The sequence below is a fragment of the Chrysemys picta genome, chromosome 4 (assembly GCF_011386835.1).
Source record: "Chrysemys picta bellii isolate R12L10 chromosome 4, ASM1138683v2, whole genome shotgun sequence".
Lineage (NCBI taxonomy): Eukaryota > Metazoa > Chordata > Testudines > Emydidae > Chrysemys > Chrysemys picta.
The window spans coordinates 65,621,505-65,644,069 of NC_088794.1; the positions used below are offsets into that span (position 1 = coordinate 65,621,505).

The following is a 22,565-nucleotide window of genomic DNA, read 5'->3' on the forward strand; positions in this document are numbered from 1 at the left end:
AAATGCATAGGACCCTACTGGGCATCATTCTTCAGGGTCAGATAGAAATAGTTTTATCAGCCTGATTTTCTGGGTTTTCTTTGACATTTCTCTCCCCCCTTTGCCCCTACTTGTATGTTTTTAGAAGTCTTTTCTTCCATTTGTTGTCTTCAGAGAAAAAGAACAAACAGTTCCAGTGTTTACTTTGCTTCTGATGTGACTGTTGATACAATTACTATAGGCTTCTTAGGAGGACAGCGAGGGGGAAAGAAAAATCCCAACAAACTACTAAAAAAAACCATGTTTATTATGCTTTCTTCTGGGCACTGAGGTTAATTCTTGCTATAGAACAATTAACACATTTCAACCAGCTATTGTATTTGTACCTCCTGCATTACAGAAAATGTGCTTTTCACAAGGGAAAGCAGAAGTGCAGAAATCTGGGGAGACAGGTTTTTGTTTTGTTTTGATCATAAAGTATGCCTACTTTGTTCTCACCTAGCCCCAGCTGAGGGCTTTTCCCCCTTCAGGACTGGGGAGGTGTTACAATGCAGGTTTGTTTGTGTGCTCCCTTATCCGAAAAGTCTCCTGAATTTCCTGCCTTTTATTATTATTTATTTCAAACGCGATGCTCAGTCTGTCCTTCTCCTTTGACCCAACTAACACAGCGCTTCTCCTTTCTTTCTCTTCCAGGCTCCATGGGAGGGGGAATTGCAGCAGTTTGGCAGAAGAGCTCTGCCCCCTTTGCTTGGGGAGTGAAGTCAGAGGCAGCAGGAGGAGCTGGCTGGCTGTGTGTGTATGTGCAGAGCTCCTTGGCCGCCCTGTTTCCTGGTGCTCTGCTCCCTGACCCCAGTGGCAGTCCCTTCTCACTGCACGGCTCTGCTCTCTCCCTTCTTTGCTCTCGCTCGCTCTCCCCTCTGTCTCTCTCGCTTGCTCTCTCTCCCAGATCGAGGCTCTGCTCTCATTCTTTCTCTCTGTCTCTCTCATTTCCACTCTCCAGCCAGCCGGGGGACCCTCAGGGTCGAAGGTTTTGCCCTGCCTACACCAACCTCCACCTTCCAGCCTTTCTCTTAACCAGCTCTCTCAAATCCCCCATGGATCGGTTCCTCTCCCAGCACTGAAGGCATCCCTAGGACACACAGCAGCAGCCAGAAAAAGAAAGGTAATCAACCCCGATTAGAGAGAAGGGGAGAGAAATCAAATGGAAAAATAACAAAACACAAAGCCTCGGGTTAGAGGTGCCTTGTCATGTACAAGTAGAAGGGGATCAGACAGGGGCTAGCGCAGCAGCGCCTGAGCCAGGCTGCTTTAAACAATAATAAGAATAAAACTGGCTGCTTATTTTCCGTTCACCAGAATGATCATTTAGCTGGATGGTTTGGTTTTCATTTGTTTGGGGGTTATTTTTTGCACAGTGAAAAGCTAATTATTTTGTTGAGCGGCGTGTCTTGTCTCCCTCCCTCCACCCCATGCAAGCCCCCCCTCTATCCCCCACTGCGTTATTTCTTGTCTAGGGGGGAGGAAGTGGTGGAAGTGATTTGGCAGCAGAGAGAGAGAGAGAAATGGGATGAATTTTCCTGGCTGTTTACTAGAAAGTCTCGGGTGATCGGGGTTATAATGTTAGAGCACGACCGGGGGAGGGTAGGCCAGGGAGCATTTTGCTTGCTGGAGAGACCAAGGAAACGGCAGATCAAGCGGGCGAAATGCAAAGTACAGTTACATTCAAACTGAAATGTGGCGTTTGCTCCGATTTTTTGTGCATTTGAAGGGGGCTTTTTCTCCTCCCCCCCCCCCCAGCAGGCAACCGGAGGGGCGGAGGGAAGCGAGACTCCAAGAAAAGTACCGATTGCAAACCGGTTTCTTTTATATTCAGAGCTGGAGTTTCGGTGTCTTATTTATATGCGAGAGAACTACATTTTAAAACATGCTTTGAAATCCTGATCCCAGAGGCCTAGAGCACTTGGAAACCTTTAGAGAGGAGGGATATTTTTTCGGGGGGGGGGGGGGATTGTGGAAATGACACAGCTGCAATAAAAAGCATGTATTCTCTTGTTATTTGACTATGTCGCTCGTCCCCCCCCCCCCAAAAAAAATCAGTTTTAGTGCAAATGTGGGCGTGGAAAAATAACGTGCATTAATTTCAGAGAGCGGGGAGGAAAAAGGAGGGTGGAAACTTTATGTATTTAAAAAAATCAGAAATGCCCCCATCCCCGAGGAAATAATAAACACAAGAGCAATTGCAAAATCAGGAGCTTGCAGGGCGGGTTTGTGCTTCCCGGGGGCTCTGTCTGTGTGGTGTGTTTGATCTGGGCTATAATGCCAGCTCGCCTAGTGGAAGGGGAAGATCGGATGGGATGAATGACGTTGGGAAAAGCGGGATGTTGTACAAAAGGCAGGATGGTGCGGTGTCAGAGCCATTGGCCACTGATTGCGATCAATCGATCCGAGCCTGGGAAAAAAGGGGGTGAGAGGGAGTGAGCCAAGCACCCAGCGCATTCACAACAGCCAGCACAGAGGGTGCCCAGAGAGTACGAGGCGGCAGCCGGGCATGGACTGACTGATAGAGGAGGTAGCTTGTGCAGACTGGTACCACTTCTGCCTTTTCCGCCTAGTACTGAGTGCTACAGAGTTAACCATTTTGGCAACTGGATCGTTTATACTGAGGGATCGGCTTGCCACGAGGTTTTATTCCACAGACACATGAAGGGAGAGGAAGTCGGTGTGTGTGTGTGGGGGGGGACGGGGACGGGAGGTGGTATTTATGAATGTACAGCGTTGCGTTTGTTTCTCTATGCGACTCACGGTGTGTGTGCATAGTTTTTTGGATAAGCTTTCTGTGGGCATCACTAGTTTGATTTAACTTTTCATGCCTCCCGCTCTCTCTTGAAGTCTGCGAGCGCTTATCTAGAAGTGTGTTAAGAGTGGGTAATGTGTTGTCTAGAATGAAATTTTAAAACACACGTCTACACTTAGTATATGCGATGTCACTCTGATATATGCACCACTCTTGATGAATAGATGAAGTTGGAGTTGCATGAAAAGTATAGTACTATACAGCATTGTAGGGATTTCGGGCAAATTATGAAATAATCACTAGCACATCCTGCAATAACCTATAAGAGACCAAATAACTATCTTATTTATTGTGGTGGGCTTGTGTTAATATTTTTTTAATATGTTGTTGCTCTATCAACGTTGATGTAACAGATATTGGAAGCCTACTTGAAAAGAAAACGTTAACAGATAATTTAACCCCTTTTTTTCCCTCTTCAGTCTTGACAGACTTCGACATTTTCTCCCACCAGTCAGAAGAGAAAAAGCATTGATTGTTCAAACTGAGGACACACAAGTGCTTAAATCTGAGGGGGATTTTTTTTAATATAGTGCTATATAAGTCCAAAGAGCTATTATGTATAATGTTTTAATTACAGTTAAAATTAAAATAAAATTGTAAAAGCTGCTCAGTATGAATACTCCTTAGAAAAGTAGGCTGTAGTATAAAATTTTTGTCTGCCTTTTGTTTTTAAAAGTGCCAGCCTTGTACATTTTATAGATGTAAAACTGAGCAAACAGACCCATGCACTAAGGCATCTCTTTGTAACATTCTAAATCATAAATACACACTGAAAGATGGCTATTGTCATTCCCAGAATAACCTCTGGCATATCATTAGTAAAACATGATATAATGAAGTGGATTGCATATCCTTTTTATAGTTAGATTTCTTGCTTAAAAATTATCAGGTAAGAAGTGGCAAATATTGCATACTAGGTTGCACTTGACAGCTATGAAAAAACATGCAACTATTCTTTTGTGCTCATCATCTCAGTGAGTGCTTACTGTCAGGGGGGTGAGAAGAACAATAGTGCTGAAAAATGAGCCTTTTTTTCCTTGGGCTTAATACAAATTTGTTTATGAAAGTTCTGAAATACTCTGTTTCAGAGTAGCAGCCGTGTTAGTCTGTATCCGCAAAAAGAACAGGAGTACTTGTGGCACCTTAGAGACTAACACATTTATTAGAGCATAAGCTTTCGTGGGCTAGAGCCCACTTCTTCGGATGAAATACTCTGCTTCTGTTTGACATTGTCTTCAAAGAACTCCACATTAAAGAAGATAATAATCCAACACCTCTGATAGGTGAGCTGTATTGCTATATAAAACATTCAAGAGAAATTAGAAAATGAAATTAAAATCAGCCTCCCCGTCATATATTTGACTTTTTTCCACGTCGGATATTTGTTGTTACCTTTCAGTTGAATTCGTTGCTTTGTTTAACTTAGTCTTATTTAATCATAAAGGTATATTTTTAGGATTAAATATTATGGGAAGTTTTTACTTTAAATATTACAATGAAACAACTTAAAAGTATTTTCTATGACTATCAAATATCCTCTTAGTACTTCTGTTTTGTTAGTTAGCGGAAATTTATATTTTTGTAATAGTTTTATGAACACTGTAAAATGATGTTTAATATTATCTTTGTGTGTAATTCACTTTAATGAGCAAATTAATTTTTTTCTGAGTTACTTGTAATAGGAAATGTAATGTTCTGACTTTTGCTTATACTATTAATAGAAGTACATAGCCTTCCTAAAAGTCTGAGCAAAAATTTGGTTGTGGTTGCTTTTAATGTTCTCTGTTTTGCACAGTAGATTTTGATTGCAAAAAAATAAGATTGGGCATGTAATTTCCACACTATTCCCTAATTTATGTAAACCCTAAAGTTCTTGTATAAAAATGTGTTTTTCCCCCCCCTTCAAGCCTTGATGGCTAACATTCTTTTTAATGACAGTCATTTCTCTAACAGGAAGATGTTTTCATTTGTAGTTACTTTTGAGTGCAGTGCAATTATGCAGTTTTTACGCTGCACACTCTTAATAGTTTGTATCTCAAAAGAATTACAATACTTAGAACAGGACTGCAATTTGAAGCAGGTGTTGTGTTTTACTGTTATGCAAAATAACAGTATAATATAATTGTGAGGGAAATTAAGGAAACAGCTGCAAATTTGGTATGGAAACTACCACATTATGATTCGTGAGCAGTTATTACATGTATCTTACATCACACTTAACAGGGCAAAGATTTGATTTAGTAAATCTTACCTTGTTGATTTTTATCCCTCAGACCCTTAGTACTATTCTTATGAGGGCAAATTAGTATAAAGACCAAACAGTGATTTCACTGAAACATACAAAATCACAAGTAGCTCTCTCTCGTGGTGAGAATTTTAAGGTTTAGTTTAATTTTGTCTGCTTTTTACTGATATTGGAAATGGATGAGAGAATCCTATTCCTGGAATGAAGATTGTGGTATTTCTTTGCCCAACTAACATATGGAAGCGGAGGTAGGCCTGAGGTTGTAAAATAATAAAATAAATGGCCTATGGCAGGCCATCTGCCATTTGCTGGGCATTTTTTCAATATTTTATGCCAAACTGGAAACTAGTCTCGTAATCTAAATAAGTTTTATTACAAAGAAAAGATTTCAAAATTTTAATGTTGCATGTGGTAAACATACTTCTGTTTGGGAGCTAAGAGTAGTCCAAGAGTATCACTGTAGGGAAAATATTGCATAGTTTGATGCCTGAGGTTCAGATCAGTCTCCTCCCTTCTATTTCGTATGTTCTCATCTCAGCACATAGAGATTTACTCTTGTAACTTACACATAAATACAAGAACCTGCACCTTGCATCTAGTAATTTAAGGCCAGATCCTCCAGCTGAGGATCTGGCCCATAAATAGTACTATACAGAGATTGAAAGCGCTTTACAGACATTAACTGATCAATTTTCACAATACCCTTGTAAAGTAGGGTCGTCTTGATACCCTCATTTTACAGATGGGAGGGCGGGGGAGAAATGATTTTATGAAGCAGTCAGAACTAAGATTAGAAGTTGGGAGTTCCTGGCTCTTAGGCCTGTGCTCACACTGCTAGACCACCGGGCTGGGCTTCTCCACTATAAATACTAATATTCTTTATGATGGCTCTGTGTGTGTGTGTGTGTGTGTGTGTGTGTGTGTACACGTATGTGTGTGTGTACGTATGTGTACTAGAATTTGATGCTGTCTGGTGCACCAGAAAAGGTGTTGGTACTTTAGTGACTGGCACATTGTGAGTGACTTAGGCATGAGTGTGTATAAGCAGAGAAGCATGTTTTTCTTATATCTTGTATATGTATGTAGAATTCTAATTATATATGTGCACTGAGAGAATGCTGGTAATAGTAGCAAATAAATCACAACTATTTGATTACATAAAGTGTGTAGAAAGCTTAGTTTTGTTGCAGGTAGAATGAGTATATCGGTAATGCTGCTCAAATGCCAGTTTTCCTTCTGACCGATATAACTACTTTGAACCAAAGTGGTTTACCTTTTGTTACAGCTTTGTAAGATTGGCTGTCTTATATTCAGCTGGCAAAAGATCTGACGAAGTGTAACCAACTTTGTAAAGCTAACTGTGCTTCCAAGAGGGTGCAGGCATTTGACAAGAGCCATTTGACCTTCGTGAAGTTAGGCCCAGTTATTAACTTTCACAGCTGTAATTAGCACTAGATGTTTATTTAAAATTAAGAGGAATAGTAAATATAGGGCATTTAGCTGGGGCTTTCCACACAGATTATTTTGTAGTGTAAACAAAGTCTTATTTTAAGCAATCCATACTACAACGGTTCTTAAAACAGTGCAAAGTGAGGAAGCCTTAGAAAAAGATGCAGATATAATTAACCTTTAGTGGCTAGATACTAAAATAAATGGGTACATTAGAAATATATAGATAGAAATTTCCAAAGGATATCAGCATAGGGCTAGATTGAAATACAGCCATAATTTGATCTTTTTGGCATCTCGGGACTTTAAACACTGTCTCTTGTGTTATTTTTCTTCCTTTTGTAGAAGTCTGTAGTGTTGATGAGGAGATCCTTGGGTTCAGAAGTTGGCTGGAACACAATGCCCTCCGCCGTTCTTGACTCTGGAAAGTTGTAAATTGCTCATGTCTATAAGGAGGAAGGATGGCTCATGGAATTCCTTCACAAGGCAAAGTTACCGTAACAGTGGATGAGTACAGCTCAAATCCAACTCAGGCATTTACACACTACAACATCAACCAGAGCAGGTTCCAGCCTCCACATGTACATATGTAAGTATTATTAACCTTGATTTTTGAACCTAATTTAAAATGAGATCTGTCAATAGGACAGTTGGTTGAAAGCTAGAACAAGGGATTTGTCAAATAAACCACTTGACGAAAACTGCCAATATTTGTTACGTAATATATTTTACAAATAGTGTTCCATCACCTCTAGATGCTACTGACTTTGCCTTCCCAAGAGCATGGCACAGACTTAGGCCTGCTCTACACTAGAAAATTAAGTTGGGTTAACAACTTTGCTCAGGCATGTGAAAAATCTGCACCCCTGAGTGGCATAGTTAAGGTGACTTAACACCCAGTATAGACAGCGCTAGGTCAACAGAAGAATTCTTTTGTCAGTTTAGCTACTGCCTCTTGGGGAGGTGAATTACGTACACCAACAGGAGAATCCCTGCTGTCGGCGTAAGTAGCATCTACATTGAAGCACTGCAGCAGCGAAGCTGTGCCACTGTAGCATTTTTACTGTAGACGTAATCTTGGTGAAACTCATCAGAATGTAGTACTGTGTATGAGGTGCCAGGGTCTGAAGTTCACTTGTAACTTTAGTGATCTCACTGCAACTTGCTGGAGGAACCTATTTCTTTAAAATTTTAGCACCCTTCCCCCACCCTTTACACTGAGCTGCAAAATAGGCCTAATTGGGACTAATTGTCCTCTGATCACTGAATCCTTTGTCCTCCTTGTTGTGAGTGGAACGTGTGCCGCATGCTGTATTCCACTCACAACAAGGATTCAGAGATTGTGGAACAATTAGTCCCAAGAAATACAAATACCGAGTTAAAATAATGTTCATGGCCTGAACTTAAACCAACAAAAGCATGGGAAATTCAGATCTAAGGCTCCTTACCTCATGGTGTTATCCCTTAGTATTATATGATTTGTAAAATCATTCTACAATATAGTATCTAGGCACAATGGGGAGTGCTAAGAACTAAGTGCTAGCTTTAACTCTGAATTTCCTTCCCATTGTTTGGCTAAGTCAGATCCTTATCAGCTATTTCTATTTAAGTTCTTTTTTTCTTAATAGCCTCAAATGTATGTTAAACTATAAAACAAAAGGGACAGCTCTTGACCTCAGAGGGGCCCCCTGTGTTAACCAGGATTTTGCACATTGTCACGCTATTGCATTTGATAGGGCCTTTGCATAGTAAAAGTGCTAAAGTAGCATGCCACTTCATAGCATTTTTGCTATGCAGAATCCTGTCAAGAGGTTGACAATCCAACAGTTGAGCACCTTCTCCTGGGACTTCATGTAGTAACAATATGCATAAAATCATAAACCATTGGTGGAGCTTCTAAAAGGATTAAGTTCAGAAGAGTAGCCACTTCCCAAACTTGGAAATGTTTACCTTAATTACATTTTGTTGTTGCTGAAAAGATCATATTACTCTGCTTTCGGGGCAAAACTCTCCCCTCTGCTCCACAGTGTGGATCTCTTATCGGCAGTGCAGATCTCCATTGCACATTCTGCACTCCAGGCTGCCCTGCTGACTCCCATCAATATCAATAGAATTTTTCTGTACAGATGAGTTCAGAATAACCCATCAAGATCTAGACTGTAGATTGGAGAGAATTTTTGTTCTTGAAGGGCCTCTTCTAACTCCTATTGAATGCAACAGGAAATTATTGTGGATTTCAGAAGGTCCTGAAAATGGCTGAAAGACTAAAAAAAATTTACTTTTCAAAATGCATCTGTGATTGTTCTAGAAATAGGCAATAATAATAATAATAATGATAATCTCTAATTTTAATATTTTTGTGCATCTCTAAGCCAGAAGTAGTTTGGCAGATATCTTAGTTTCATTGGATTTGAAAAACTCCCTAGTCTGAATTAAAAAGCTGAGGATATAATTTACAACATAATGAAAATGAAAACAGACTCTTAACTACAATGTTGCTGCTTTGATTTCAACATGTAAGCATAAAAGAAGGGTGTGATATGATAAAGGGATGGAGTGATGGGAGAAGGAAATGATTTTTGCACCAAAATCTTGACTAAACTGGAAGAGAGTGAGTGAGGTGAGTTACAAAGTGCAGAAGGCCAAAGATTGCAGAAGTTGAGGCAAATTTTGGCATTAGGAATGGAGAGCAAATGCTGGATTTTAGAGAAGTGATAGAGGAAGAAATGACAGGATGTGGGTGCAGAGGCGAGTGATGAGGTAAATATGTCACCAGAGTTGTGAGTGTGAATAATCAGGACAGAGGAGTTGTCTCTGGTCATGGAGAAGTGACAGAAAAGTGAGAGCTTCAGAAAAGGATGCTCATTTGCCTTTCCAGGGTGTTATAATGGAAGCTGTGTGCATACACAGGAGTCGGGGGATCAGCAGGCAAAAAAATCTGGGGAAGAAAATTGGGAAAGACAAAAATAATCAAAAAACCTTTCTCTAAAAGCACACCTGCTCTTTTTACCCTTCAGTCTCTGTATTAATGCCACACTGCTGCAGCTGCCAATCTTTTATGCAGCTTTGTTTTTCTTATTGCACTATCTTGTTAATGCCTCTTTATAAAGAGTTCGAAGAACTTTTTTCTTCCTGTTAATGGAAAGTTACAATGCAGCCTAATAAAAGAGTGTTGGGAAGTTGATAAACGAACAAAAGAGTATACAAGCATTGAGCATACTAGAGTATACAAGCCCATGCCAAAGGACTGGTATATTGCTTGCTTGTTCTAAACACCATAGTCTAAGGTAGAACTCAGTTTGAAGGCCAAGCTGTCATGTTAGCACCCAGGTTTTCTTCTCAAGGAATTTTCAAAATTATGTGTGTGCAACACATCTCAGTTTCTCCTTTGTGTGCGTGTTCCTCTGGGTGTGAAGGCAAGGGTTGGGGACAAGGCTTAAAGGACTACTGAATACAATTTAATCTTGATTGCCTGAGCTGCGTACACATCTCTTGCATTCATAGGGCTTGATTCTGACCTCACACTGGTGTAAATTAAAAATCAGTGGAACCTTATCAGTGTAAAACTGCAGCATGAGATCAGAAACATGCTTACTGTTTCCTTAGACTTTGTCCACCTCTTCTTCCTCCCCTCCATTTGATGTCTCGGTACAGAGACACCTGGTGTAATCAGCACAGAACAGAGAAGTACTCCTGTTCCTTTTGCGGATATAGACTAACATGGCTGCTAGTCTGAAAACAGTTTCTCTTGTGTTCTAGTCCCGGTTCTGACACTTCCTGTGGCTGTGGATGAGGTGTTCTAAAGCGGTACTGTCAGGTGAAAAGTCATTTATTAAATACCCCAACCAACCAAAACCCACATTTGTCTACTCTTGTTACTCATAGCAGCTTTAATTACTAAATTGCAAGAATTGTACAACTCTAATATAATTTTCCCCATTTATGCTTTTTTAATTTTTGCACTGCAAAAATTAAATAATTTTGAGCAGGTGACACAAGGCCAGTTTCACTTTTTCACGGTCTGATTGTTCTGTATGTGTGCACAGTGATGCAGTGATTGGTTTGCAGACACCATGAGACCAAAAATACTTCTTTTCATTCATATTTTAAAGAATTTATTAAAATATTTCGCTTGCATTTTGTAAAATCCATTCATTTTATGGTTTTGGACTAAACTACCTGATTGTACCATGCTTAAAGGGAAACTACTAAGGAAAAGTTACAAAGTAGCAGCCGTGTTAGTCTGTATCCGCAAAAAGAACAGGAGTACTTGTGGCACCTTAGAGACTGAAATAAATTTGTTAGTCTCTAAGATGCCACAAGTACTCCTGTTCTTTTTACTAAGGAAAAAACACCACAAATTGCATTTGTATCCCTTTTTGCTTCTTAAGAATGTATAAAGAAGCTGTGAAAGATCGCTTTCCCCTCAGATTTTTCTATTTCCTCATTTTAAAATGTTAAAAGTATCAAGAATATATTTTTCCCCCTCCTGATTCTGCTGGAGGTCTCATTGGCAGACTCTGAGAAATAGGTTGAAATCTTTCATAGTTCTTAATTGAAACTTTGACAAAGATAACTTTCCTTTCATTTGCTTACTAGGTATTTGAATTAAATAGGTATCAAAAACCCAGCTGGCCAGCCAAGAAAACAAAACAGAACACTAACCAAAAAACAAATACAACACAGATAGTTGTAATCAGACTGAATAAAAATCTCTTTCCTTCTCAAACAAGTTTCACTTCTTTGATAATTGTGATTTTATTACCAGTTCTTCAGTCATCCATAGAATAATTTAGGAAAAACAAGGTACTGAATATTTCTAATGTAATAAAGAAACATGGAAGAAAAAAATCTTTAAAAAATAAAATGACCTTCAAGACTTTTAAATACATGCATCATTTATGTAGACTGTAAGCTCTTTGGGGCAGAACTTTTTTTTAACTGAAGGATTATACAACACCCAGCACTTCTGGGCTCTGATTGTGGCTTGTGGCCTCTGTGTGTTGTTGTAACACAAGCAATAATAATAAAGCAAAATAAAAAATGCCTCCTCTTCCACACCCTCACCCCACTTTTTCTAGGCCACCTTTAATCTTCTTTCCTCAGTTTTATTCACTAGGGGTGGTCTTTTTGATTAACAAATAATAATTGTCCAACTATATGAAAACTTTCACAGCAATACTCATTTTTTAAATTTTTCATTGAAATGAATCAAAAATGTTTCGATTTGAAACAAAAAAAATGTTATTTTAAGTGAACTGAAACTTTTTTAATTTTCTGGGTTCAGACCTCTCTCTCCTCTCCGCTTTTATTTTCATCTTGAAAAGAGAGTAAATGGATGTGAAATTGAAAAGGGGAGGGAAAAACCAAACTGAAAAATGTTCAATTAGTGCCTAATAAAAATGCATTTTTTTTGTTTAGTTTTGACAAAAAGATCACAAATTTCCAGGAAAACTTTTTTGGGGAAAAAAGGTCAATTCTTTTCTTTTATTTTTTTTCATGGAAAATACTTACCATTTTTTGACCAGCCCCATTATTTACTCCACAGTAGTGTTGAGAGGATTTGTTAATTGAAGGTTCTACTACTGCAAATTAGTCCATGTAGACAGATCCTCATTTACTTTTTTGGGGCTCTACCCAGTTATAAAGGTCCACCCATGCAAAATAGCTTGCAGGAATGGGATCATTGTTTTTAAGGTGCTTTGAAGATGAATAGTGCTATATAAGCATTAAGGATTAGTATGTTAAATGTATGGTATGGTTTAAGGACAGTTCACCACTTGGGAGTAAGGAAGGTGGCGATCTCAGTACAACAGCAATCGATGGAAACTTGCCTAAGGGCTTGTCTACGTGGGAAAATTTACTAGTATAATTATGTTGCTATCATTATACTAGAATAACACCTCTTGTGGACACTCTTATTCCTGAATAAGAATACCCTTTTCCACTTCAGCTTGGAAAAAAGGAGACTGAGGGGGAAGGTATGATAGAGGTATATAAAATCATGAGTGGTGTGGAGAAAGTGAATTAGGAAAAGTTATTTATTTGTTCCCAAAATATAAGAACTAGGGGCCACCAAATGAAATTAATGGGCAGCAGGTTTAAAACAAAAGCAAGTTATTCTTCACACAGTGCACAGTCAACCTGTGGAACTCCTTGCCTGAGGAGGTTGTGAAGGCTAGGACTATAATAGGGTTTAAAAGAGAACTAGATAAATTCATGGAGGTTAAGTCCATTAAAAGCTATTAGCCAGGATGGGTAAGGAATGGAGTCCCTAGCCTCTGTTTGTCAGAGGGTGGTGATGGATGGCAGGAGAGAGATCACTTCATCATTGCCTGTTAGGTTCATTCCCTCTGGGGAACCTGGCATTGGCCACTGTCGGTAGACAGGATACTGGGGTGGATGGACCTTTGGTCTGACCCAGTTGGGCCGTTCTTATGTTTAGCATATACTCCCACCAAAGTGACACAAGGTTAACTGGAAAAAAACTTTTATTCTGGAATAAGGGTATCCACATGGGAAGTTATGTCAGTATAACAGTGGCAATGTAATTATGCTGGAAAACTTTCCTTTACACTGGGATGCTAAATTGTTAAACCCACAGTCATTATGAGAGAGTTAACCTTGGAAAGTAGGATCTTTTACATTTTTCTTCTTATAGGGAGCTGATCCAACAGTCACTCAGTGCTTGGAGCTCCTATTGAAGTCAATCTGTATGTTGCTTGGATTTACTTTTTAGTATTTACTTTTCAGTATTTATGCTGTTTTTAAAAAACAAACAATACAAAATAATAAAAAAGCAAACACACTACATTTAGGGCTCAAGCCTGCAAACACTTAGGGCTTGTCTACACTTACAGCTCTATGTAGCTTCTGTTAGCATAGGTTACTCCACCTCCCCGAGAGGCAGTGGACATAATGCTATCTACACTGGGAGTTAGTCTGGTAAAGTTCCGATTTTCCACATTGCTGAGCAACATAGATATACCAACATAAGTTTGTATTGTAGACCAGGGCTTGCACACCTGAACGTGTTTGCAAAATCAGGGCAGTGAAAACAGGCTAGTCAGTTTTATTTAGTCAGTGTCCGTTTCATTTTCTGGTGCTCATATAGTAGAACAATGGGATTTGAACTGCAAATATGGTCATTTTTACTTGCTTGCAAAAGGTCTGTTCCACTGTTTTTTTTTTTGTTTTTTTTTAAGTCATGGAAGCATTACTATTGCTCTTAAATTTTTAATCACTTATTTTATAAAATCAAAGTTTGGGACCTGCCAGTATTCCTTTAATTTCATTGTGCCTAAAATTCTTTATCTGTAAAGTGAGAATAACAGTGTTTATCTACCTCACAAGGACATTGTTAGGTTTAATTCATTGTATGTAAAGGACCTCAAGATCCTTAAATGGGATGTGCCAGAGAAGTGAAAAGTATTCATATTATTTTCATTTATAGCTCAGAGATTTGAATTTCATTATTAAAGTTCAAATTAGGACCCCAGTCCTGTAAGCACTTATACATGTGGAGAAGTTTAAAAACATCTGTAGTCATTCACACTATTCAGATGCTTAAAGTTAAGCATGGAGATAAGTGTTTGCAGGACTGGCGCCTAAGGGTGAAATCCTGGCGCTATTGAAATCAGTGGGAATTTTGTCATTGACTTCAGTGGGGTCAGGATTACACCCTTTGTTACATTGAGTATATTGTGCTAAACTCTCTTTAAAAAAGTATTCCCTCTGCTTTCTGTTTGTAAGGCACTTCACATCAATTTTAACATTGCAGCTTTATAAAGAGACTGCCTGTGATGGCATGTGGCGCATCAGCGACTGTCAGTAGTAAAAATCCCCAACGGCTGGAAATGGGACACTAGAAGGGGGAGGGCTCTGAGTTACTACAGAGAATTATTTCCTAGGTATCTGCCTAGGGGGTCTTGCCCACATGCTCAGCGTCTAACTGTTCACCATATTTGGGATCAGAAAGGAATTTCCCCCCAGGTCAGATTGGCAGAGACCCTGGGGGGTTTTCACCTTTTTCTGCAGCATGGGGCCTGGGTCACTTGCAGGTTTAAACTAGTGTATGAAAGGAATCATGAGTCTGACTCACAGATTTTGCTGATCCACTAAGATTTATAAGAGACAAGAGCAAGCCAAATATGTGCTTTGCACCAGCTGATGTCACCATCCAGATTGTTGGTCGTCCCAACATAGTACGGCCTGGAACAGCTCATTAAAAGGGGTTTGCTATTGTGAAAGGGCTCAATAGAAAAGTTGACTGCCTCATGGGACCAGTATTCTCATCCCTACTGAATGTGGCACTTCCAAGGCCCTCCCCAGCATAGAACCCAGAAATACCAGGAAGGCAGGGATGTTGCTGTGGAGGCAGCAGACCCCTCCCCTCCGTTCATGCATGAAGAGTAGGATCAGGCAGGTACAATCTGACCTTTTGTTATCTGTATGTTTAGAGCTACTGCCTGATTGTTTCCGCAGAGGGGTAGGGAGGAGATGGCACTCCTTGTGGAACTGACAAGGGAGTTTGACTCCTGCATGCTTTGGATCTCCCAAGTTTGGCAGAGGCTCTGTACTTCAGCAGTGATTCCCGGCCTCTTATTTTATGTGTCTTTGCTTGAATTTCTCCATTAGAAAAGCAAACTCAAATGAGACTAAAGGAGAGCCCTGCAATGAGTGTATGTTTGTAATGTAACTGCACATAGCCTTCATGCTTGTTTCTTGCATGACTGTTTCAGAAACATCAAAACATTAGTGCAAGCATCAGTTTCAAATAATATTTTACACAATGACCCTCAAGTTTGGATTTCAAATCTTGAGCTACCAACATTTACAGAGGTTAAAACAAACAACTCACTGCTGAGCCAGCTGTGGAGCAGGAGCTCTGTTGTAGGGTCCTAGAAATTCAGGGCAGCATGTCTTCCCTCTCCTCAAATGGTACCTGAACGTTTTTGCTTATTTCTGAATTCTGTAAAATGTCTTTCTCAGGATATGTTGACCCTAGGTAATAAAGCTTCTCAGACATGATAGAAAAATCATAGGGTAGGGGAATTTCTTGAAAGCATGTACCTTTTCAGAATGCTGCAAAGTTACTTATTCAGAGACATAATAAAATTTGGCCTAGGGGCTACCTGTGTTGTCACAAATGACAAGTGCTAGCTGAAAAAGTCAGCACCAGAGTCAGGCAGAGAATCTCCTGAGTGTCATAATGTGAATTAATTCACCTGTAAATCTCAGACCAGATTTTTCCAAGTCCCTAGAAAGGATTCCAGTATGTACTAATCCTTGAAATATTGGCATATATAATCTGTGGGCCAAATTCAAATGAGATATAAGAAGGGGAAATCCCATTTATATCAGAGATGTTGTTCCTGCTTTACCATGCCTGATTTTGGCACCTCCCTCCCCCTGATTTTCTTTTGTTTCTCATTTGTTTTGTGCAGAGCTGTACAATATGCATAGACTAAGGATATTTTAAATGTACTTAGCAGCATTCATTCCAAAAGATCCTAAAGTGCTTCACTAACTATATACATATTACACCATGGAAATGCAGCCATCTGTGAGGTGGAGCGCAACAACCAACTGGAACATAACTCACTGTTCAACAGATAAAGAGGGTACATTTTGGCTAACGACACTAGGTACCCTATTCTTGCCATAATTTTTTAAATTTTGACGCAGAGCTGACAAGGCCTGAGTTCTTAAGGTTTGTCTGATGCAAATAAACAATATAAAGATAGCCTGCTGTGTTTTTGTTGCTTATGTTTATAGGGCAAAGACATATCCAATACAGTGACCTTATTTATTGTGCAGCATTTTGGAATTTTGTACTAGTCCTCAGGAGAGGTAGTGACCAAAAGGGAAAATATGTATAAGTTAAAAACATTGTGACAGGAAGTGCTGTGTAATAAACACAACTGGATCTTTTATGGTTTTATTTCAGTGGACATTGCAAAACAAGATTATAGAATCTAATACAATAGGTCCAGCATGCAAAGATGTACTTCCCCAAAGTTTAAAGCAGGACACTGAAAGTCAAGGTTCCTGGGGACCTGAGTTTTCATTGTGTTAAGAGTTCCTTTATGCAGTCCATCAGAGTAGGGGCCATAAACCAACAGATCCGTCCAATAGGTACTATCCTTGCATAGTAGATCTATCTCTCTTGCAGCTGCTAGGGCAGGGGAGCATGTGTTGAGCAAGATGCATGTGGATGTGCTCTGACTATTCTTGGTCACTGGAATGTTGAGGCACTCGGGGACCGGAGCAGCCTATAGCTGGCCCCAGAATATAGGTAGCCCTTTTTATGCTTTGTGAAGCTCAGCTAGACCTGAGAATCAGGATCTTACCATCTTTTCCTGGTTCTTCCATTGACCTGTTAACACATGGATAGTCTTGTATCAAACAGCCTGTCTGTTCTTCCTATTCCCATGTCTAAAGTTAGAACGATACCACCCTATCTCACTAGGGTGTCCTTTTGTAAAGGATTTGGAGATCCTTAGATAAAAACATTTCTCAAAGGAAAATTTGAGGAAATATTCTGAAATGGGAAGAGCAAGAAGTTTTCTCCATAGACATGCTTCTTGTGTGTAATTTTAGATTTTATGGAAAAGTCAGCGCTGACAGGTTTTGTACTTTTCACTGACGGAAGAAATTTCTGCCCTTCTTTTTTATAATGTGCATATTTTAAACATGTATCATTATGTATACGGATAAAATAAGTAACAACAAGAAAACCAAACCCCTACCTTGTTTTTACCAAGAGATTATTCTTCGCTTTTGAACTATTATACCATGGTATCTTGTAAGATTTATTTTTATCTCCATTTTTGTATTTCTTATTCCAAGCTCTTTCTTCTCTGTATGCTGCTTGACATTAGGGCTACAAAGACCCAAATAGATGTTGACAAGAAGAGATGGTACTGGAGGCTCCTTCACAGCAAAGCCCTGACTTATAGTACTGGGCATTACCTTATATCCAGTACATTGGATTGAAAAGCACACAGCCATTCAGCAGTAACTAGTTCTGTCCCTTCCTAGGAGGGAGGATAGCTGCTGGGGAGGGGTTGAGAGAATGTGTATGAGAGAGGGACCTTATCTGATGCATTTATAAGCCAGGAACTTGCTAGTTACCACATTTACAGTTTCTGTGGCATAAGGAATTGAGTGCAGTGATTAAAGATAGGTACACACTACCCGCCTGATTCGGAGGGTAGAGATCGATCTTCTGGGATCGATTTATCGCGTCTCATCTGAACGCGATAAATCAATCCCAGAAGCGCTCCCCCGTTGACTGCGGAACTCCTGCTCGCCGAGAGGAGGAAGCGCTGTTGATGGGGGAGCTTGCCTGCGCTGCGTGGACCCGCAGTAAGTAAACTTAGTTCGATCTAGGAAACGTCGACTTCAGCTATGCTAATCTCGTAGCTGAAGTTGCGTTTCCTAGATCGATCCCCTGCCTCAGTGTGGACCAAGCCTGAGAGCAGCAGGGTCAGTACATTATTCCTAAATGTTTAGCTACTGTATCAGTTTGCAGGGAGGCAATGGTGCTACTACTGTACATTTTCCCTGGTACTCATGTTAGAGGACACAAAGCAAAAACTCACCAGGGTTCAATTATATTAGAATATCCATCTTTTGAATGTCATGTTTGCTTTTGACGAACAGTTGGAAACAAAGAACCCTTCTGTGAATCCTCAAATGCAGCAAGGCAATAAATGGTGAGGCTGTGAATTTTGGGAGAAACAGTAGTGTATTTGAAATTCAAATTTCATGTAATTCAGAGTTTGTTGTAACTCAGGGCTCTGTCCTCCTCCCATCCCATTAAAGACAGTGGTAACACCCTCATTGGTTCCATTGGAGCAGAACCAGCCTCTAAGAGGCTATATAGCAATATTAGTAGATTAAAGGGACTCATCAACTTATCAGTCACACTTTTTAGTGGAATTCTTTTACCTGTGATTGTTACAAATAACACCTATGATTGCCATAACTAGCAAATATTTGGGGTGGAATGCAGGGGAGTCAACATTTTCAGTTTGTTTTCTTTGTGCATTTGATGGCAATTGTATAGTGCAGCTGGTCAAAAAATGAAACAATTTTTGCAAATTCTTTTGAGTTCAAAATTTTGCTGAAAACATCAACATTTTGGGATTTTTTTGATCTGCTTTAATGTATGGGAAGTTTCAAACCTGGACTGCACACAGTTTTTGTATCAGTATAACTATGTTGGTTTAGGGTGTGGTTTTTCTTACTGAACAACACCTAGCTAGTATGGACTAAACTATAAGAACATAAAGATGTTATATACTAGTGTAGTTTATTCCCTTTCCCATGGGGATTAAACCATACAGATATAAGCATCTTTATACTAATATAACTGCATCCATACAAGGGGGGTGCTCTGCTTTAACTATATATAACTATATATATAAAACGTGTACAACTTTGGGTGTTTTTTCCTCAATGTAGTCAGCCAGTTTTTGGTTTCCTCTGTTGTTGCTGTGTGACAAACTTGCACAAAGAGGGGAGAGAATACATTTTAAAAAATTAATGTGACTAAAACCACAAAAATTGGGTGGGAGACCCAGAGATGTGTAAGCTCTGAAACTACTTTTAAACTCATTTTAAAAAAAGACTAGATTTCAAATAAATGGTATCCCCTTAGATACTACCTTGATTTTCCTTCCTCTTTTCATATGAAGAAGAGATGTTTGTGGTTTTGAAAAGAATGCCATTTTATATGCAGAACCTATATAGTGGTAGGATCGCTATATATAGATAGCTTGAGAAGAAGAACATTTTCACTTGTTGAGGTCTGATCCATATTGCAACCTCTTGGATCTTTTGGAGATTGTTTTACTTGCTTGTGCTAAGTTTCTAGACTATTTTGTCTACTAGGAATGTTATCATTATAATGAGGCAGCACAGATCAAATACAGCAATACAAGTTTGTAGATACCCTGTGAGAATTTAAAAAAAAAAAAAAAGAGAGAAAATAATAATCCACTGGGGTATTATTTATAATGTTTTTTCTTTTTTTTTTTCACTGTGACCTTTGATGGTATTTTTGCCAGACTATTTTGTATTGCCATATCTTGACAGTGCCACAGTATTAACGGAAGGAGGCACAGGCTTTGTTTATTTCGGAATCTGAGACACCATTTTGGCAACAAAACTAAGACCTTTAACTCTTGGAGTTTTCACCATTTGTTGTTAATTATCCAATCTTGTAAATTCAACGCCTTGGAGAAAAGGGTGTGTTTTGAAATGTGTATGTAAGTAGAGCATTCAGTTTCTCGGGGCAAAAAGGAACAGGGAGTCCTAACGGTATTGCTTTCAAGGAAATTAAATGCTCTGGGTTTTTGTTTTTGTTTTTCAATCTGATTCAGCTAGATCCCATTAATACTGAGAGGATTTTACTGTAAAGAACCTTTGCAATTCAGCTATGGTCTAGATTAAAGAGAAATCCCAATTTAAGTGAAAAATGAACTTTGCATTGTGTTGCTTTCCTGATGGTCTGTTCATGCTGTAATTATGTATTGTACGTGCAAGAACCATTGTTTCCAGCCACCTCTTCCTTTCGAAGCTGAAGACAACATGCTATAGAATGGCAAGAGGCTTTAGCTGCCCATCTTTTATGATGTGTTTATTTTGTCCAATATAGAATTAAAGGGTTTGATCCAATGAAAGTCAATGGAAATTTTTCAAGTGACATAAATGAGCTTGCGATCAGGCCCTACATGAACTAGGAGCCATTAGCAGATTTCATGCAAGAAATGACAATTTGCAGGGAAGATTTTACCTTGAGTCACACTATAAAGAAATAATGCAGTTTCCTTAGGCACAGTATGAAGGGCCACCACACCTCCTGTCTAATAAAATACAGAAGGAATGCAGGAAAATAGCAAGTGAAAAACACAATGATGTTAGGCAGGGAACAGAATAAATGGAAAATGAAAGATGAGCAAATGATTTGAAATAACCAGCAAGCAACCAGAGGAAAAAAATATTGGAATTAAGTATAGCTCTCTCTCCATGTCCTGCAGCTGTGCTTTGTGTGTCAGGATTTTACTGTCTGCATATGAGTTTGAAGGCATTCCTGCTCTAGCATGAAATATAGTGATTGCATATGGCACACATTATTACTGAAGCTTTAATACCAGAGTCAATCTGAAGTTGTTTGTATTTTATTATTTCCTAAACAAAAGCTTTTTTCAGCTCTTAAGCCTCTAGTCTTGTGTCTTGTAGTTGCTCACAAGGGAATTTCTCAGTGCTGAACAAGGGCTTGTATGTTCACATACTCATGCAAGGTCATTTAAACCTTTCAGTGCCATGTCCAGAGCCTAACCACTTTAAAGACACACTATTATTAATTATTATTTTATTCTTTACAGTTTTTCTTCTATTAAGCTTAGTGTGCTTGTGAAAGGTGCCAGGCTGACTGCACTGGGAGAAAAACCCACTCTCTACAGAGCTATTGTAGTTGCCATTAAAGCTTCCTTCATAGTGTCCAACAAATGACCCTCATCTCTTACTTCTTTCAGGATTGCAAGGGTAGATTCGGCTTCAAACCCATTGAGCCCTAGGCATTTCTTCAGAGAAAGCCAAATGTAATGGTTGCATTTGCAAAGCAGACACTCATCTATGAGGAAACAGACAGAGGCCACTAACTTGTTTCAGGCAGGTTACCAACAACCCATCTGATTGTAAGGGTTTTTGTTGTTGTTTCTGTTTGTTTGTTTAAAGTCAGATTAGAAACAGTGATCTAAGTGAACAACCGCATGACCCATTACCAATTCCCCAAGCCATCTACTTCTGTGCAATATACTCTATATCCCTAGGACATAAGGATGTCTCAACTGGACCAACAGGATGTTTCTAACTAATTTACGGATTTCATCTTTTTATTTTCCAACATGAAACTGAGTTACTCTGACTCATATGGTGATTAATTTCCCCTTTTCCCCAAACAAACAAGATCTTCTTGTAGCACTTGTTACATAAAGTGGTCACCTTTAAAAGTTTGCTAGTTTTGCCTTAGATTGATGGATAGGTAGTCTATGTACTGTTCCCTAATTTTCTAAGGGAATACCTACAATAGTGCAAATACAGTGTTAATATTACTTAGTTAACTGAAGCAAGTGTTTATGGGTGACCACTTTCTCATATGAAAGTTATATCATCATCAGATACGACAGGACACTTTAGGATCTTTAGGGTTGAGCTAGTGTAGTTCAGAGTCCAAGACAAGTACAATGAGTTTAACTCTTTGCACATTTTAAAGCTTACAAGTGCCGTTAAAAATTCAACATTTGCCACTCTGTAGTGGTTGTGGGTACCAACCACAGTGTCACCTAAGAAGTGAAAGGTTACTGCAGGGGTTGTCAAAGGTGAGATTTTGTAAATAGCATTCACTAAATGGTCCTCCCGGCAAGGTCATCATTTTAAGAACCATCACAATGGTGGAAAATTTTAAAAAAGATTATTTACAGTTTACAAAAAATGACTTACTTTTCTACTAGTTTTGTGTTCCTTCTGCTATTATTTGTGTTTGAATGAAAGTTTTCTGCTTCTTTATCCAGGGTCACATTTCCTGGATCCTGTGAGGAAGCCATAATGTTGTGTTTTAGAGATGAATTGCTTGTTAAAGACATAACTGGGATGTCGCAGAGTTAGTATTTAGATATCACAGCAAAATCAAGTTGAAAGTTCATATGGGCTGTAAGAGAGAGAAACTTTATTAACCACCCCAATATATCTTTTGATGATTAGAAGAAGAGGCAGAGGCAATATTAAAAAACACTTGAAAGGTGTAAAGTATGATATATTAGTGAGTATTCCCCCAGTGTGAGAATCCCTTTTTAAAATGGGGTGAAGAGAGAGACATCAATATTCAGGTCCCATTTAAATGAGAGACAAGGTGGGTGAGGTAGTAGCTTTGATTGGACCAACTCCTGTTGGTGAAGAAGACCTTATGTTGGTGAAAGAGACAAGCTTTTGAGTTTATACAGAAGTTGATCCAATAAAAGATATTAC

At 39.1% G+C, this 22,565-nt stretch overlaps 1 protein-coding gene across 4 annotated transcripts in view; it reads left to right on the forward strand.

Moving 5' to 3' along the window:
- The first annotated feature begins 512 nt into the window (after positions 1-512).
- The window catches only part of MPPED2 (metallophosphoesterase domain containing 2), a 138,232-nt gene continuing 116,179 nt past the window's right edge, over positions 513-22,565 (forward strand). The window contains exons 1-3 of one of the 4 annotated variants that reach the window (XM_065592523.1): positions 513-533; positions 673-1,141; positions 6,873-7,116. In XM_065592523.1, coding sequence (XP_065448595.1) covers positions 6,989-7,116 — 128 coding nt within the window. In that variant the 5' untranslated portion in view covers positions 513-533; positions 673-1,141; positions 6,873-6,988. Of the gene's footprint in view, positions 534-660; positions 1,142-2,347; positions 2,699-3,252; positions 4,117-6,872; positions 7,117-22,565 lie in introns of those variants that run through there. The other 3 variants (XM_024099950.3, XM_005286867.5, XM_005286868.5) reach the window with 3 other exon arrangements.